Here is an 18,215-nt window from a genome sequence, read left to right as displayed (position 1 = left end):
TTTCATTCAGTGAGCCTTGATCACTTTTAAATTATTTAGGTTTTGGGTTCCTTTTATCTCATATGAGGAAGTATTAATGTACTTAATTAATGTATTAATGGTCCTCAGCTTTGAATACACATTGGAATCTCTTGATATTAGATAATACTGATTCCTTGAATTGATTAGTCTTGGTTGCATGATGTGCTTTGAGTTTTTTATCTGTTTGTTCGTTTTTTTAATCATGAGCTGGGTGCTGCATATGCCTGTAATTCTAGCTATTCAGCAGGCTGAGGCAGAAGATTTTGAGTTCAAGGTCATGGTGCAGCATAATGAAACCAAGTCTCAAAAACAAAGTGAGAGGGGCTGTAGAAATAGCTCAGCAGAAGAGTGTACTTGCTGCTCTTCCAGAAGACGCAAGTTCAGTTCCCAGCACCCACAGTCTAATGCAACTCCAGTTTCAGGGAGTCTGACACCCTGTTCCGGCCTCCACAGCTGCCTGCATTCAGGTACATTTACTCCCACACAAACATGGGCACATAATTTTAAAATAAAAAGATAACCTCCATAAAGCACTGAGTAGAGTGTCCATCACACTACATTGTTAATGAGTGGTAGGTATTATAGCATCAGGATGCCAGCTCCTTGACAAGCAGTTTTTGTTTCATTCTTAGGTGGTGTTTCTCTGAGATGAAATACATAAAAGTTTTTATTTCAGGTAAGTACTCAGCTCATATTAGTTGAGGTAGAGTTCACAAGCAGTACTAGTATCTGCCTAGTCCTGCACTGTACCACGTTCCACTCACACAGCTTGTGCTTTTGGGACATTTGCTTTTTGTTTTTCTTTGTTTGTTTGGTTTGGTTTGCTTTTTCAAAACAAGGTTTCTCCGTAGCTTTGGAGCCTGTCCTGGAACTCACGCTGTAGACCAGGCTGGCCTTGAACTCACAGAGACCCTCCTGTCTCCACCTTCCAAGTGTGTGCCGCTACCTCATTTGTAAAGCAACGAACAGGTGTCCTCCTAGAAGCACCTTACAAATTGGGATCTGCATTGGCTAAAGAAGTATCTTCTCAGTGATAGGAGGCCCGCCTAGCATGCACAGTGCCCTAGGTCCAACCACCAGGTCACCGAAATGGGGGGAATTACATAGCTTACTACTGTGTGTGGTGACATTTCTAAGCCCAGAATTTGGGAGCTGGAGGAAGGATGATAAAGAACCCAAGGTTAACCTGAGTAGGTAGTGAGTTCTAGACCAACTTGAGTTACGAGAGACATTGTCTCAAAAACAAAGTACAAAAATAGAACTGCAAGAAACTTGACAAGGATTCAAACTTGATTTGCCTCTGACCTTGCCTGGAACTACTTTTTCTGTAGAGTCAAGGGGGAAAATTTATAAAATTGAACTTGAGGTTTTTAATGAGTTTAGTTATAACCCCTGATGATATTAGTTTATACATGAGAGTAGTGTTTAAGTGTTCTTTTTAGAGGCCAGTAAGAGTAATGTTTAACTAAGGAGTTGAAATAGGTCGATAAGTAATTTAATCCTGAAGATTTGTAATCAGAAAGCCATACTATGATAACCTTGGTAACAAAGCTTAAGGTGAGTATGTTTCTAATCTTTGAGCCTTTAAAGGAGACAACAGTAGCCCAGCAGATTATTGTTGAAGGTATCAGTTTAATGGAAATTATTGGACCATCTCTTGCTTAGACAGTGTGTCTCTGGATAAGCCCAGCCATTTGGCCCTTTGTTGGACTTGAATTGAAAGAAAAGGGGAGAATATAAGAGAAGTTATTGGAAATCTCTGAGAGACATTCTGGAGAAGATAAATTCCTGAAAGAGTTTGAGGATGAACAACATGGAGTATAGTGCATTTGAGAATTAGGGCAAACAGGAAAGCTAGGATGTTCAAGATTAGTGTTAGGGAAAAGTAAAGTGCTCGTGTTTTGTTGTTTTGTTGGCTGCCCATGTAGTAAGTAGACGGATAGACCAAATATTAGGTTTCAGGAGCATAATTCACAAACCAGTTGCTATCTCCTGATGGAAGATAACCATAGAGGAGACAGACTGAACACCATTTCAAGTACCACATTCAAGGGATAGGTGCTTTGTTTGTTTTAGTGCTGGCCAGCTGGGGAGAACTCAAGATCAGTTTAGACAAACCTAATTATTGGTCCTTTCTAGCCTTCTGTGTTTTCTAAGAGTCCAGAGAAAGTGTATGTATAAAGGAATTTATTTTTCTTTTTGAAATTTTTATTATTAAAAAAATTACTTAAATCTTTAAATTTCATTATACATACCCAATCCAAGTTACCACTCCCTTCCCTCCTCCCATTCCCTACACTTACTCCATACTCAGATCCACTCCTCAGAGTGGGTAAGGCACATTGCTTTGGGGAAGGTTCAAGGCCCTCCCTAATATATCTAGGCTGAGCACGGTGTCCATCCAAAGAGAATAGGTTCCCAAAAAGCCAGCACATGCAGTAGGGATAAATCCTGGTGCCATTGCCAGTGGCCCCTCAGTCTGCCCAAGCCATGCAACTGTCAACCACATTCAGAGGGATGAGTTTGGACCTATGCTGGTTCCTTCCCAGTCTGGCTGGAGTTGGTGAGCTCCCATTAGTTCAGGTAAACTGTTTCAGTGGGTGTACCCATCATGGTCTTGACCACTTTTCTCATATTCTCATTCCTTCCACTCTTCAACTGGACTTTGGAAGCTCAGTTCAGTGCTCCGATGTGGGTCTCTGCCTTTGTTTCCATCAGTTGCTGAATGAAGGTTCTATGTTGATATTTAAGATATTAATCAGTCTGACTAAGGGCAAGGCCAGTTCAGGCACCCTCCACACACCTGTGAACACCTGATTTTTGACAAAGAAGCTAAAATTATACAATGGAAAAAAGAAAGCATCTTCAACAATGGTGCTGGCATAACTGGAGGTCAACATGTAGAAGAATGCAAATAGATCCATATCTATCCTCATGCACAAAACTCCATGTCCAAATGGATTAAAGACCGCAATATAAATCTGACTACATTAAATCTAATAGTAGAGAAAGTGGAAGTAGCCTTCAATGCATGGGCACAAGAGACCACTTCCTAAATATAACCCCAGCAGCACAGACACTGAGAGAAACAATAAATAAATGGGACCTCCTGAAACTGAGAAGCTTCTGTAAAGCAAAGGACACAGTCAATAAGACAAAAAGGCAGCCTACTGAGTGGGAAAAGATCTTCACCAATCCCACATCAGACAGAGGACTGATCTCCAAAATATATAAAGAACTCAAGAGCCGGGCGGTGGTGGCGCACGCCTTTAATCCCAGCACCGGGAGGCAGAGGCAGGCGGATCTCTGTGAGTTTGAGGCCAGCCTGGTCTACAAGAGCTAGTTCCAAGACAGGAACCAAAAGCTACGGAGAAACCCTGTCTCAAAAATCCAAAAAAATAAAAATAAAAAAAAAACTCAAGAAATTAGACATCAAAATTCCAAATAACCCAATTTAAAAATGAGGTACAGAACTAAACAGAGAATTCTCAACAGAAGAATCTCAAATGGCTGAAAGATACTTAAGGAATAAGGAAATGTTCAACATCCTTAGCTATCAGGGAAATGCAAATCGAAACAACTCTGAGATACCATCTTACACCTGTCAGAATGGCTAAGATCAAAAATGCATAAGTGAATTTATAAACAGAGCTGACTGAAAATGGAAAAGTTGTCTGGAGAGATTTATTTTCACTGAAAGTGTTTAAACCAGCCGGACATAGAGGAAAAACTACTCAGGGTGGGTGGGTGAAGTAGATAGCTCCCAGTGCCCTTCTAATTTTGAAATTTTGCAATTTCCAGAATCAGAGTGATCATAAAAGGTTATCAGAGATCTAGAATGACTCCTAGGCCAGGCATCCTTGGTGGGGATAGAAGGCAATTCAGTGTTTTGCTATGTTTGAGACAGGGATTCACTGGGTAGACAGACCTAACTGGCCTGAAACACTCTGCATAGACCCAGCTGACCTCAACCCCACAGAAATCTCCTGCCTCTATCTCTTGAGTACAAGGATTATAGGGGTATATTGCCATGCCCATTTGGAAGGCAATTTTGAATTTTTTAAAAAACAAAAAACATAAGACGTACTTTAATTTTAGCATGCTCAGTTTGATTTCCTCGTGGACATTTGACTTAGACCCGTTAGAAATGTGTTGCTTTTTACTGTGAAGGACCATGTGAGGCCCAGGGCCCCCAGTGGAGGGGCCTAGATTAAGTTGGTCACAGGAGCACCTCACTCTGTGGCTACCACATTGTCTCTAATGAAGTAGGGCAGCTAAGGATAATGTGCCTTTGGATTACTTTTAGCTGAGAGACATACAGGTCCCAGAGCTGATTTTCAGCATCAGACAGATAATGTGCTTGTGTTCTTTGTAGCAATTGTCTTGAGGAATTTATCAGCAGGAGACATCATGTTATGAGTGTGTTTCAGGGAGAGTTTCCTTGAACTGGTATTTTAAGTAAACCTACCTCGTGTTTCTGTTCACTCTTCTTTTAAAATATCATGTCATTTATTATTTGTATGTCTATGTGCATGAGTATGAAGATCAAAGGACAACTTTTAGAAATTAGCGTTCCTTCTACTGTGGATTGTAGAGACCAGGCTCATGTAGCAAGGGCTTTGTACTCACAGAACCATCCTGCCCCACCCTGTGTTCACTCCTGAGTCCATTTCCTTAAAAAACAAAATAAAGCAAAAACAAAAACTTCTCCCCTATTTACCCCTATTTAGAAGACAGGAATGAATACAGTTCCAGTTACTAGACTGGTAAAGAAGAAGATGAAATAAAAAAAATTATAACACACAGAGCAATGGCTTGTTTTGGAGAATAAAATCAAAATATTGTGGGAGTTGGAAGGGTAAAGTATTTTGTATGTTGGAAGTTCCCAGAATTTGCACTGGCCTTTGTAAGATAGCTTTGAAGGAATCGCCCCCCCCCTTTTTTTTTTTTTTTTTTTTTGTCCTGAGTCAGGATTTCTCTCGAACTCACAGAAATCCACCTGCCTCTGCCTGTGGAGGATTATAAGATGGAGAAGGCAATACTTTTAGAAGTGACAATATGAAGAGTGCACAGATGAGGAGAATGTGGGTAACAGACTAGTTTGCATGAAGATAAATAGTGGAAGAGAAAAGGACATGAGTAGTTTGGGTACAAATCCAAGCATCTTAGATGATTGTTGATGACTTCGCTAGGTAACACATGGAAACCACTAAGGTTTTTGGCTGGTATCTAAGATACCACAGTAGCTGTTGGTGCTCAGCTCTCCCTCTCTGTTTAAAGAGCACATTCCTGCTTCCATGCTTGTGCATGTGAACTTTTGGCTGCTTGTTCTACTACAGTGTCCCATGTGGATGATTTCCATCGGGAGCACAGGAACATAGACTGTTACTGACTTTGACACCAGAGGAAAGTGGAGTCCTCCCTAATGTTTGGTGTTGTACATGGTCACCTTCGACTCCAGATAAGATTCTACACTAAGGCTGGGCAGTGGTGGCGCACGCCTTTAATCCCAGCACTCGGGAGGCAGAGGCAGGCGGATCTCTGGGAGTTTGAGGCCAGCCTGGTCTACAAGAGCTAAACCACCGAATGATGCTGAGAAGGGATACCAAATCTTCACTGCCATGACCACCTCCTTCTGTAGAACACCCCTGGATAGTTGGCTCAGTGGGTAAAGGCACTTGTTATCAAACCTGAAAACCTGAGTTTGATACCTGGATCCCTTGTGATGGAAGAAAGGAACCATTTCCTGCAAATTGTCCTATGACCCCCATATGTTACTATGGCACATTTTCATATATATGTATATTCAGTAAATGCTAAACAGTTTTTTTCTAGAATGTTCCTGGATTGGCCCTTCACAGAGTCAATGGAACTCCCTGACCCCATTATAATAACATTCTCACCTAGAAGGGAGTAGTCAGACAAGAATCATTGCCTTTTAAGTTTTCAGGGGCACAATATTCAAGGGAATGTTAGGCAGAAGGTTAACTCTAGGATTGACAGCCTTACATATGAATTTTTGTCATCGGAGAAATGTAAATTAAATTACTTTGAAATTCCATTTTACCCCATTCAGAATGGCTATGATCAAGAAAATATAATAAATACTTGCAAGACTTTTGGGAAAGAGGAATTCTTATCCATTGCTGGTAGAAATGTATCAAACCGGACTCTCTGAATGTGGCTGCCAATGGGGGTGGACTGAGAAGCCATCGATAATGGCACTGGGACCTGTTTCTACTGCATGTACTGGCTTTTTGGGACCCTAGTCTATTTGAATGCATACCTTCCTAGTCCTGGATGGTGGGAGGAGGGCCTTGGACTTCCCTGCTCTCTCTTAAGGAGGGAGGAGGAGAGAGGAGGGTGAGTAGGGAAGCAAAAGCGGAATGTGAGGAGGGGAGGAAGTGTAAATTTTTGAATGGAAAAATAAAAAAATAAAAAGAAATGTAAGCTACTGTAACCACTGTGGGAATCAATATGAAGGGCAATCAAAAAATTTAAAAATAGGGCTTATGCAAAGACTTGGTGGATAGAAACATTCACTGCATATAAATGATGATCAGAGTTTGATCCCCAGGAACCACATAAATGTGGAAGGAGAGAATGGACTCCACAAGTTATCCTCTGATCTTCTCTCTGTCTCTGTCCTCTCTCTCTCTCTCCCTCTCTCTCTCTCTCCCTCTCTCTCTCTCTCCCCCCTCTCTCTCTCTCTCTCTCTCTCTCTCTCTCTCTGTCTCTCTCTGTCTCTTTGTCTCTCTCTCACACACACGTCATGTGCCCTCACATAGTAATGGTAGTCTTAATTTTTTAATTAAAAATCAGACCACCATATGACTCAAGTCTACTACTCCTGGGCACAAACCTAAAGAACTCCATATCCTACCACAGAAGTATTTCCAAACCAGTGTTTATTGCTGCACTGTTGACAATAGCAAGGAGATGGATCCAGTCTAGGTGGCCATCAACTGCAGAATGGATGATGAGAATGGCATAGATGCACCATGGAAGTTTTCTCCGCTGTAAAGATGAGTAAAATTGCAGGAAAATAGATGAAACTGGGAAGTATTATATTAAGTGAGGTCTCGGAAAGACAAACAGCTCATTCTTTCTAATATTTGGGATTTAAGAGTGAGTGTAGACTATAAAACTAGATAGACCAAACAAAGAAAAGTAGATGTTGAAGAAGGGAGGTGAGGACAAAAGGTCACATGATATGAACATGGAAAAAAGATGATACAAGGGTGGAACAACATGATGGAGGGAGGAGGAATGGGAAGAATCCGGTGTTTTTAAAATGTCTTAATGAAATCCAGTTCTTTGTAAGCTAATAATAAATGAATTTGATCATCTTTCCCGAGCATGTAAGTTTCAAATTAGTATATTTTTAGGTTGTATTGTGTTATAATATTTGATTTTAGAATTTTTTTATGTTTTCTTTTTTGCTTTTTTGCTTTCTCTGTGTATTCCTGGCTGCCCTGGAACTAGCTCTGTAGACCAGGCTGGTCTCAAACTCACAGAGATCTGCCTGCCTCTGCCCCCCAAGTGCTAGGATTAAAGGTGTGTGTCACCACCACCTGGCTATTTTAGAAATACTTTAATAGTATGTGTGTTTGTGTTTGTGCATGTGTTTGCATGTTTTTCAGTTGTCATAGCACATATGTGGAGGTCAGAGGACAACATTCAGGGGTTGGTTCTCTCCTTCCACGGCGGGATTTGGGAGTTTCAGATTTTCAGGTCTGTATGGCAAGTATTTTTACCCACTGAGGCATCTCATTGATCTAGAATGTCTGATTTTAAAAGTTGCTGTTTGAGCTGAGTGTGATGGCATACTATAGAGGTAGAAGCAGGTGGATCTCTGTGAATCTGAGTCCAGCCTGATTTACATAGTGAGTTTCAGATTAGCCAAGGCTACATAGTGAGATCCTGTCTGGAAAAAAAAAAGGTTTAAGTTGATGCCTTAAATTTTTTCTTGGGAGTAGGCCAGAATTTCCAATAATTTTTGAAATGGTCCTTCTTCTTCTTGGCCCAAGCTTACTTCTGCTCTTTTGTATTATATATTTATGTAAAGTGTCATTCTCATCATTTACAATTATAAAATCAAAATATTGATAGACTCTGAAAAGTTTTGAAGGTATTCTGTATCTTGCAGTATCATATATTGAGCCAAAAATTAATTCCTTATGGAAAAATAAGGCTATTACTTCATTAGCATGATGATTTTGTATTCATCTTTAATAAATCATACAATTATGTATTTAACCAAAAATGATTTAAAAATAACTTTTCTTATGATTTATTCTCAATAAATATTTGATTTGTATACTTATTTTATATACTAACACATTAGGGTCATCTAAAATTTTCTTAGGTGAATAGGGGTTACACATAGTTAAGAGCATTTGTTGCTCTTCCAAAGAACCTAGACTGCCTACAACTCCAGATCCAGGGAATCTAGTTCCCTCTCTGACCTCTGGGGGCACTGTACTCACATGGCGTATGAACACACACACACACACACACACACACACACACACACGCAAACAATTTTAAAGCTTTTAAAAATAATTTTATTATTATTAATTTTTTTATATCCTGACTGCAGTTTCCCTCCCTCCTCTCCTCCCCGTACTTCCCCTATACCTCCCCTTTGCCCCTTCCATCCATCCACTCCTTCTCCTTTTCTATTTAGAAGGCAGGCCTCCTTTGGATATCAACCAAACATGGTACATCAAGTTGCAGTAAGATGAGGCACCTCCCTCATATTAAGGCTGAACAAAGCAGCCCAATATATGAGGAGTAGGGTTCCAAAAGCCATCAAAAGAGTCATAGACAGATCCTGTTCCCACTGTTAGGAGTCCCACAAGAGGACCAAGCTTCACAACTATAACATATATACAGAGTGTCTACGTCAGTCCCATGCAGGCTCCCTGGTTGTTGGTTGAGTCTCTGTGAGGCCCTATAAGCCCAGGTTAGTTGATTCTGTGGGTTTTCTTATGGTGTCCTTGACCCCTCTGGCTCCTACAATCCTTTCTCCCCCTCTTTTGCAGGATTCCCTGAGCTCTGCCTAATGTTTGGCTGTGGCTTTCTGCATCTGTTTCCATCAGTTAGTTGGTGAAGTCTCTCTGATGACAGTTGGGCTAGGCACCAGTCTATGAGTATAGCAGAATATCATTAGGTATCATTCTGAGGACTTTTTTGATGCCAGTGGTGTTTGGTTCTATCCCAGGGTTGGGCTCCCTCTCATGGCAAGGGTCTCAGACTAGACCAGTTACTGGTTGGTCACTCCCACAATTTCTGCACCACCTTTACCCCAGCACATCTTGTAGTCAGGACAAGTTGTAGGTTGAAGACTATGTGGCTGGATTGGTGTCCCAGTCCCTCCAATGGAAGTCTTGCCTGGTTAGAAGAGACGGCCAGTCAGACTATGTATGCCCAATAGCTAGGCGTCTTAGTTGGGGCCACCTTGTAGATTCCTGGGAGTTTCCATTGCACTAGGTTTCTGCCTCACCCCAAATGCACCCTTTTTCCAGTTGTCTCTTCCAGTACTCCTCCCCCACCCCCACCTGATCCTCTCTGGTCCCATCCCCACTGTGCCCTTGAAATCTATTTTATTTCCCCCTCCCAGGGAGATCCAAGCGTCCCCTTTGAGCTCTCCTTGTTACTTAGCTTCTTTGGGTCTGTGGGTTGTAGCATGGTTATCCTTTACAGCTAAAACACACTTTTAAGTGTGTATTTACCATGTGTCTTAGGGTTTCTATTGCTGCGATGAAACACCATGACCAAAAGCAAGTTGGGGAGGAGAGGGTTTAATGGACTTTCACTTCAGCATTGCTGTCCATCACTGAAGGAAGTCAGGACAGAAACTCAAACAGGGCAGGATCCCGGAGGCAGGAGCTGATGCAGATGCCACTGAGGGGAGCTGCTTACTGGCTTGCTTCCCCTGGCGTCCTCAGCCTGCTTTCTTATAGAACCCAGGACCACCAGCCCAGGGATGGTACCACCCTCAATGGACTGGGCCCTCTCTCATGGATCAGTAATTGAGAAAATGCCTTACAGCTGGATCTCAAGGAAGCATTTCCTCAGCTGAGGTCTCTGCCTCTCTGATGATTCTAGCTTATATCAAGTTGGCATACAAAACCAACCAATACACCATGTTTGTCTTTCTGGGTCGGGGTTACTTCATTCAAGATGACTTTTTTCTAGTTTCATCCATTTGCCTGCAAATTTTATTGTTTTTTTAACATCTGATTAAAACTCTGTTGTATAAATGTACCGTGTTTGTTTTTTTAATCCATTCTTTGGTTGAGGGTCATATAGGTTGTTTCCAGCTTCTGGCTATTATGAATAAAACTGTTATGGACATAGTTGAGCAAGTGGCCTTGTGGTGTGGTGGAATGTCCTTTGGATAATATGCCCAGATGTGGTATAGCTGTGTCTTCAGGTAGATAGATTCCCAATTTTCTGAGAAACTGCCATATTGATTTCCAAAGTAGCTGTACAAGTTTGCACTCCCACTAGCAGTGGAAGAATGTCCTTCTTACACATCCTTTCCAACGTGAGCTATCAATTATGTTTTTGATCTTAGCCATTTTGACAGGTGTAAGATGAAATCTCAGAGTACTTTGATTTGCATATCTCTGTTTAAAATGCATGTTGTCTTATCATAAAAGTTGATTTCTTGTATACAAATGTTTGTCTTCAAAGCATTTTAGATACAAGATTGTTCTCTGAAAAACAGTCGACTTGCAGAACTATATTGGTCTACACATAGAAATGTGCTTACTGCCCTTAAAGACATGAACTCAGTGTATCACTCAAATATTCATTAGGAGTGTTACCCAGATGTGTACCTTTTGCTTGGCTTTGATTTTGATAATTCACTATGCAAGAAACATAGAAAAGCCATTGTTTTCCTACAATTCCAGAGTTTACTAAATAGCGATAAATCCACAAGCTTCAGTGGTTTCAGTGACTGATTTCCCAGACAATCCCCCCTACCTTGGTGATGTGGCAGAGACCAAGGCACATTCTTTCATTCTGATCTTAATTACTAATATTAAATTGAATTTCACACATCTTGCAGCATACAGTATCTATGCATATATGTGGTTTACAGAATTATAAGATAGGCTATAGCAGAGTTGCAAATGTTTCAAGAGTAGGTTGATAGAAATGCTATCTGTGTAGATAAGATAACAAAAAAAGCAGACGGCTTCTGGTCTGGGATAGAACTGGGAGGGAGCTGCTACTGAGACCTACTGGAGAGCCTGGCTAAAAGTAAGGCTACAGAGTGGAATCCTGCTGATGGAGCAGAACCAGTCAGAACAAGAAAGATGTGTTCCTGTGAGTGGGCAAACGGGTGGACAGAGAGACGCTTGAGTACACCAAGTCAACAGCTGGGGATGGAACTGAGGCCAATCTGGAGCTCCAGGAACAGACAAGTATTCTCTGCCTGTCAGTCATTGCCACACAATGGGTGTCAGACCAGAGCAGAGCTAGGCATTCATCACTTGGTTGGATCCAGGGGAGGGAGTTCCAGTCTTTCTTGGTGTTCTGTGTCTGATAAGTTCTTAGATGTGTTTCTTAATATTCCTATATGCCACACAGTATTGATTCGCCCTGATAAACTGATAGGGTGGCACCCTTTTTACTCCCAAGAATAAGTCGTTCATCTGTCTTTGCCATGTGACAGACAGGTGTTCTTGTTGTGGGTCCACCCAGGGTCAACCTGGGTAACTTAGCAAGAATAAAGAGAAGAAATAAAGCCTGGTGACAGAGCTCAGTGGAAGTGTCTGCCTAGCATGTGTGAGACCCTGGTTTCAATCTTTAGTGTTGAAGAGAAAGAAGTTGTTTTATTTGACTGATGAGAGAACCAGTAAGATGTTAAGATCAGCTACAGTGAAAATGTAGGGTATGAATATTTATAGACTATTCAGTAAAGAAATATTAAAGACAAAGGCAAGAAGATTGAAAGTTCAAGGCCAGCCAGACTACATAACAAGACACTAGCACAAAAAAGAAATATTAAGATTTCTGAGTGACTATAAGTTGGGCAATGTGCCACAGCCTTTGGAGTTGTCTTTCCTCTCCACTGGATGAAATCCACGTTAGCCTCCGCTCTGGAGATTAGGATGTAAGCCAGAGCTGTGCTGCGATATCACCCAGCAGTTTCTCATGATTATTTTTCTGACAGATGTAGTCATCTATAAGCTTGTTTGCCATGAAGTGAGGCCCGTTTCCCAGGATCTGAAACTGTCTTTATAATGAGGGTAAATGCAGTGAGTCCTAAAACCTAGTCATGTGTGTAAGAGGTAGACTTTCGGAGGTTTCAGAAATGGAATTCCAAGTTTCTTAAGCACGTGTCAGGATGAGATAGTATCAGCATGGACAATCCTCATTCTGGCCTCTGGTTTCCTTACAGAGATCCCATGGAATTGTAGTTGGCACTACTCTGCAATGTCTGTACATGAGAGGGAAAACGAAGACAAGCAAAGTGAATACGGTAGGTAAATTCAGAATTTACATCCTTACTTTTGCCTCTGAAAAGTGTGTGTGTGCATATTGCTGCACACAAATGTATCTGACAGACTCAGCCAGCTGTCCAATCAAAGTAGCAGCCTACCAAGAAAATGACCAAGAAAGGAAATATGTTTTGCAGAAGAACATACTTCATGCTTCTAAGCACACAGTCCCCAGTTTTACTATATGAGAGTTCTAATTTAAGTAGTTGAAAGTGAAAGTGGACCAAGGGGATTCTTAGAGAGCCAGAAAAGCTTCCAGGTGAACCCAGTACAATTAAGAGGCAGAGTGTCTGTTAGGGCCTACTCTCTGAGGGAAAAAAAATCCTATGGAGACATAGCCTGGTAGTTAGTAAAAGTAGAAGGCTTTGCAACAGTCAACCTTCAGCCTAAATTCTGGGTCACCTGGTAAATACGCAGGCTAACAAGACCTTGAGAGTTCTTTTGTGTGCTGTCTAAATAAATGCAGGCATTTTCCCTTCAGTATACTCCCACATCCTACTGCATCCACCCGGCACACCCCCAAACCCTATATGCTTACGTGTGTCTCTGCACTTGTTTTTCCTACTAGGATTAGGAGTCTGGAAATGGTCAGGATGATACTTGCTCCCTTTGACAACACTAAGACATAAAGAGGGCCTCCTGAGCCCTGTCAAAAATTCATGATTCCCTAAATACTATAGTTTAATGAGTATTTAAATGGTGTTTAAATTTATTTGAGTGTTTACTTGAGATTAAGTGAAATTTGAAGGAGGGTTACATGAAAATACTATATTATCTAAGAGTTTTATGAATTCAGTATCCATGGAGACCTGAAACCAAATCCCACAAATAGAGAGGCACCAATATATATGTTGGTATTATATATATAATCTTAACGGACTCAACATTTTTTACAGTGTGTAACACATCTTGTTTTCATGTGATGATAATACCAGGTGTTGTAGTAGCAGATTCATTCTGACACAAAGTCCTTTAAAGCCTGGGACTCTGTCTTCCTCAGCTTTCCCACCCCACCCAGCTGGATCATTCTAGCTTCTGCACAATGGAAGCTCAGTGATGATTATTAATTTAAATTACTGGACAATTTTGTTGGAACTTCTTCTCTCCTAACACAGTCAACACTGAGGCTTCTGTGATACTCAGCGATATGGGTCTTTCATTCCAGAGCAGCAGCTGCCAGCTCGGAGTCCAAGTCCTTATACTGCCCCCACCTAGACAGTAGTGAGCCCCACAAGCTGTCCCCACTTAAAGGCAGTCACAAGTCCGGGCCTCTGGAGCTTCTGATGATCTATAAATGGTTTTGGTTGTGTTTTTTTATGAGCACCCCTCCCCTAACACACACACAGACTTGACTACTTCGTTAGAACATTACAATTTATGAAAACATCATGCTTAAATTTACTGCTTAATATAAAGAATATCTTAAAGTATACAAATAAGAGCCAGACTGTGGTGAGCCCACAGGTATTATACAGTAAATGTACAGCTGATGGCTCTACTGGACTGTCCACGGGAAGTGCATATGCACACATCCACCTGGAGTAGCCCATGTTTGCAGAGCTGCAGGGACTAAGTCACTGTCTGTTCTGTAAAAATCTGTGAAATCATGGCATTCTCCCTTCTAGAGTATCCCAGTAGTGTATAAACTGACTTTTCCTGTAAGGCATCCAGATACCTCCCCCCACACCATGAAGCCACGGTGTGAAAAGGATTCAGTCAGTCAGGTCCTTGTTCTCATAGCCAAAATCTACAATAGTCCCCCACAAACCTTCGTTATTGACAGTGCTCACTGATAAGTAAGGAGCCTCATATAGGAGGCAATGTGTCTGCTCTAACAGCAGACTCAGGAAGGTGGAATCTACTGGTCTGCTCTGACTGAACAGGCTACTAATACTCTGTATTTACCCTTCACCTTGGTTTCAACTAACATAGGATCATAGCCCAGGAAATTAACTGTTTAAACAGGAAAAAGGCCTGATTTGCTGAAACTAGAGAAAAATTTTCACTTGGGCACTCTGCTGAAGTCAAAAGAGAGGTTCCCAGAAGAGATTCCTTTTAACTCAGCCAGCTCGATGCTAAAGCAAATCAAGCCCACTGGTCAGTAGAACCAAGGCTGTGCTCCCAGTGGCAGGAGAACTTCACAGCCATGCCCCTCTGAGATGTAAAGATCCACGGTTTCTTGTGATTCTGTGAACATTCATGCTTGATACTATAGTTACCGCCTATGGGATTGCTAACTTGTCTGCACGCCTACATAAACTGAAAGCTTTGTGGAGATCACCCCCTGTGCTTTATACCCTTATGCTTTTTCTTCTTCTTCTTCTCCCTTCTTTCCTCTTTCCCCAAGGAATAAAGAAACTTGCAGGAAAGTTCGTCAGTTAGTTCTACCCCTCAGATTCCATTCACAAACCAGTTTTCGCTTGTGGAAAAAGTTTCATCCTGAACCCCGAGGGAGCCCTGTGACTGGTACTCATTAGCTCCTGATACCAGATGAACACACACACACACACACACACACACACACACACACACGACAAGTGTAATCTCAGCCCCGGCATCCATCTTTGGAAACCCACCTCCCCAAGGAGGGTAAAGGAAATCCACCAAACCTTGACCCCTCCCCAGGAAAGGTCACGACCACTCCCACAGGCTATTTAAACTGCTCCCCAAACTAAACACGTGGTCTTGCCTCTTCCTCTTCGATGGTCTCATTGGCTCTCCGTTTCTCCCCTGGGTCCACCCGAAATTGCAGATGTCCAATTAAACCTGGATGTCTTTTAATTTGGTCTGATAGGGATTATTTGCATCGGCAGAAAGGCTCGTTCTTAGGAATTATTCCAAACAACAAGGTCTAGAAAAACCATAAGAACAGGAACACCGAGCCTGTGGAGTTGAAATTATACTACCTTCCTAACCCATGGATGCGTTCTCGTTCACCTCCCTTCTGGCCTCTACAGCTTCCATGAGCTCTGAACCCTGTCCGTGAGGTTTTATGGACGTGTATTGCGTGTGCATGATTACTACTAGACTGTATGTATGGAGACCCCAACAAGGCCTGTCTAGACTCTACTCAGCCTCTCTGTGCAGGAGTCCTGCCTCCAGAGTAAAGAAGGTCTTTTTTTTTATTTTATTTTATTGAGCTCTACATTTTTCTCTGCTTTCCTCTCCACCTCCCCATTTTCCTTCCCATTTTTCTCTTCTATGAGGTTTAGTGTGGCTGGCTAATAAAGAAGGTCTTATTACTTATCATTAGGTAAGAGTCAAGGAATTTCTTTATGGAAAGCCCTGAAAAGTTTCTGCACCCTGATAAGCCTCTCTTCTGGGGCAAAAATCTGAATCAGACCAAATTAGAAAAAGCCCAGGTTTATGGATACAACTGCTCCCAGATACTTTCCAGCATTCCAGAGAGGAAAGAAAGACCGGAATTCCACATGTTTGTTTTCTGGGGCGGGGAGGGGGGGCAGTTTAAATAGCCTGTGGGAGTACTCCTGAGCATCTCTGGGGAAGGGTCACCGTTTGGCGGGCTTTCTCAGGGGCAGAGTCTGGACTGATGCAACTCCCAGGGAAGGGGGCTTGGATGGAACTTCCATCCACACATTCCAGACTCTTTGGATATATAGATGCCAGGGTTTGGGGTGAGGCCTTTATCCAAACAAGACCTAAGATCAAAAGGTAGTAGATGATTAGAGTTTCATGACCTGTATTAGAGGAGAGAAACGCCGATGTTGTGGGCTGCCTCAGGGAGGGAGTCAGGAGCCAGGAGCCATAGGTAAAAACGCAGACACAGGCACATGATAGTCTTATAGCAACTGTAGGTGAAAAGTCTCAGTTACCCTAAGACAAGATGTGGAGCTGACCAGATTTAGTAGTTGACTATGGGACATAATCAGGGCAGCGCTTTTGAAGGATTAATGTATGGATTCCTCTAGAGATACTTGTTTTGTTGTCTCTAGAAAGCTGAAACACTTGAATCTTTTTTTCTACTTCTCTCTCTTCTTCTTCTTTTTCTTCTTCTTCGTCTTCTTCTTCTTCTCCTCCTCCTTCTGTTTAATTGTGTGTGTGTGTGTGAGAGAGTTAGAATTTCATGGAGCCCAGGTTAGCCTCATATTCATTATATAACTGAGCATGGCTGTGAACTTCTGATTGTCTGTCTCCATTTCCTGAGTGTGTGCCACTATGCCTGGTTTTATGTGGTGCTAGGGACCAAACTCAGTGCCTCATGCATACTGGCCAAATAACTTGAGTTATAGTCCTAGCCCTTTTTGTGGTAGGAGGTACCTTGAGTCAAGCAAGGCCTTATTATATAGCACAGGCTTCCATCTAACCAGATATCCTCCTGCCTCAGCTAAGATTACAAGTATGCACCACCAACTCACCACTGCCTGTCTATAACATCCCATTTTTTTGTTTACTTTTTATTTATTTTGAGACAGGGTCGTTTTGAACTCAGTATGTAGAGTAGTTTTGAACTCAATATGTAGGTGAAGAGGCCCTTGAATAGAATTCTGATCTTTTGGCCTATATTTCATCAATCATACCTGGTTGATGCAGAACTGCGGCTCAGATAGAGAGCTTCTTTTTTTTTTTTACTTTATTTTTATGTGAATTGGTGTGAAGGTATCAGATCCCCTGGAACTGGGGGTACAGAAGGTTGTAAACTGCCATGTGGGTGCTGGGAAGTGAACCCGGGTCTTCTGGAGGAACAGGCATTATCCTTAATCTCTGAGCCATCTCCCCAGCCCCAAGAGAGCTTCTTACCTGTGAGGTGTACACTCTACTAACCAAGATGCATTTCCAGCACCCAAAATTGTCTCACAACAGAGATCCTAAGAAGACGGTGTGAGGAGCTAGTGAAGTGTTCACTAGCTCGCATCACCGCAGGCTAGCCTGTGAGGGCCGGGCTTCTGACCATTCCTCTCTTTTTTTCTTTCAAGAAGAAAGAATTTTGATGGCCAACGATAGAAAATTCAACTCTATTTTTGACTATCCGGTAAGTCTCCTGTCCCTGAGTATTTCAGAAGCGGTTTACTGTTCCAGGCATTCTCCTTTTGAGAGGAAGAGAGTTCATTATTGATGTAGAGACTGTAGCCTAAATTCCAACTTCAGCCCCTCTGTAATGAATGGCACAGTGAGAGCTCAGAAGCCAAAATTAAGCCAGGAGACTATGTCTCAGGTTTGGTATTTATGTGTGACTCCCAGAAAAGAACTATTCTAGCTTTCCACACAAATACTTCCCCAGTTCTCTTTGTCTCACTTAGACAGTGGTGACAAAACATGCGTGTTGGCTCCATTGCTCTCCAGCAGTGTTGTTTCCCACTTTATATCAGTCAGCCTCCTGCTGGTGAACATTTAAAACGCTTCCAGTATTTTTCTATAATAAATGAGTGAACTTCATTCTGCGTATCAGTTGGCACATCTGTTTTTGTATATATTATGAGCTTTCTGGAAGTGAATTGTCTAGTCCTAAAAGGAAAAACAAAAAACCTGTGACACATTTTCCAGCTTGCCTTCTGAAAAGATTACATCTATTTATATGTCTACTGGCCATAGAAAACCACTTGCTTCATATTCTTGCCAAACCAATTTTGATTGTTGTTGTTTTTCTGAGCTAGGGGTCTCTTTTGTGGCCTCCAATTTGCTAGCTTTCTACCACACCCTGGGATTGCAGCCTTG

At 41.9% G+C, this 18,215-nt stretch overlaps 1 protein-coding gene across 1 annotated transcript in view; it reads left to right on the top strand.

Moving 5' to 3' along the window:
- Positions 1–675: 675 nt before the first annotated feature.
- LOC121458235 (phospholipid-transporting ATPase FetA) overlaps positions 676–18,215 on the top strand; it is a gene marked incomplete at its 5' end in the record, with an annotated part of 81,098 nt that continues 63,558 nt past the window's right edge. Inside the window, 3 exons of the mRNA XM_041667340.1 lie at positions 676–697; positions 12,443–12,523; positions 17,477–17,532. Of these exons, the coding sequence (XP_041523274.1) occupies positions 676–697; positions 12,443–12,523; positions 17,477–17,532 (159 nt within the window). The remainder of the gene's footprint in view (positions 698–12,442; positions 12,524–17,476; positions 17,533–18,215) is intronic.

This window comes from Microtus oregoni, unplaced genomic scaffold, assembly GCF_018167655.1.
Source record: "Microtus oregoni isolate MIOR12 unplaced genomic scaffold, Mior012 000017F_ref0000208, whole genome shotgun sequence".
NCBI classification, from domain to species: Eukaryota; Metazoa; Chordata; class Mammalia; order Rodentia; family Cricetidae; genus Microtus; species Microtus oregoni.
This window is presented reverse-complemented; position numbering and strand designations above follow the sequence as displayed.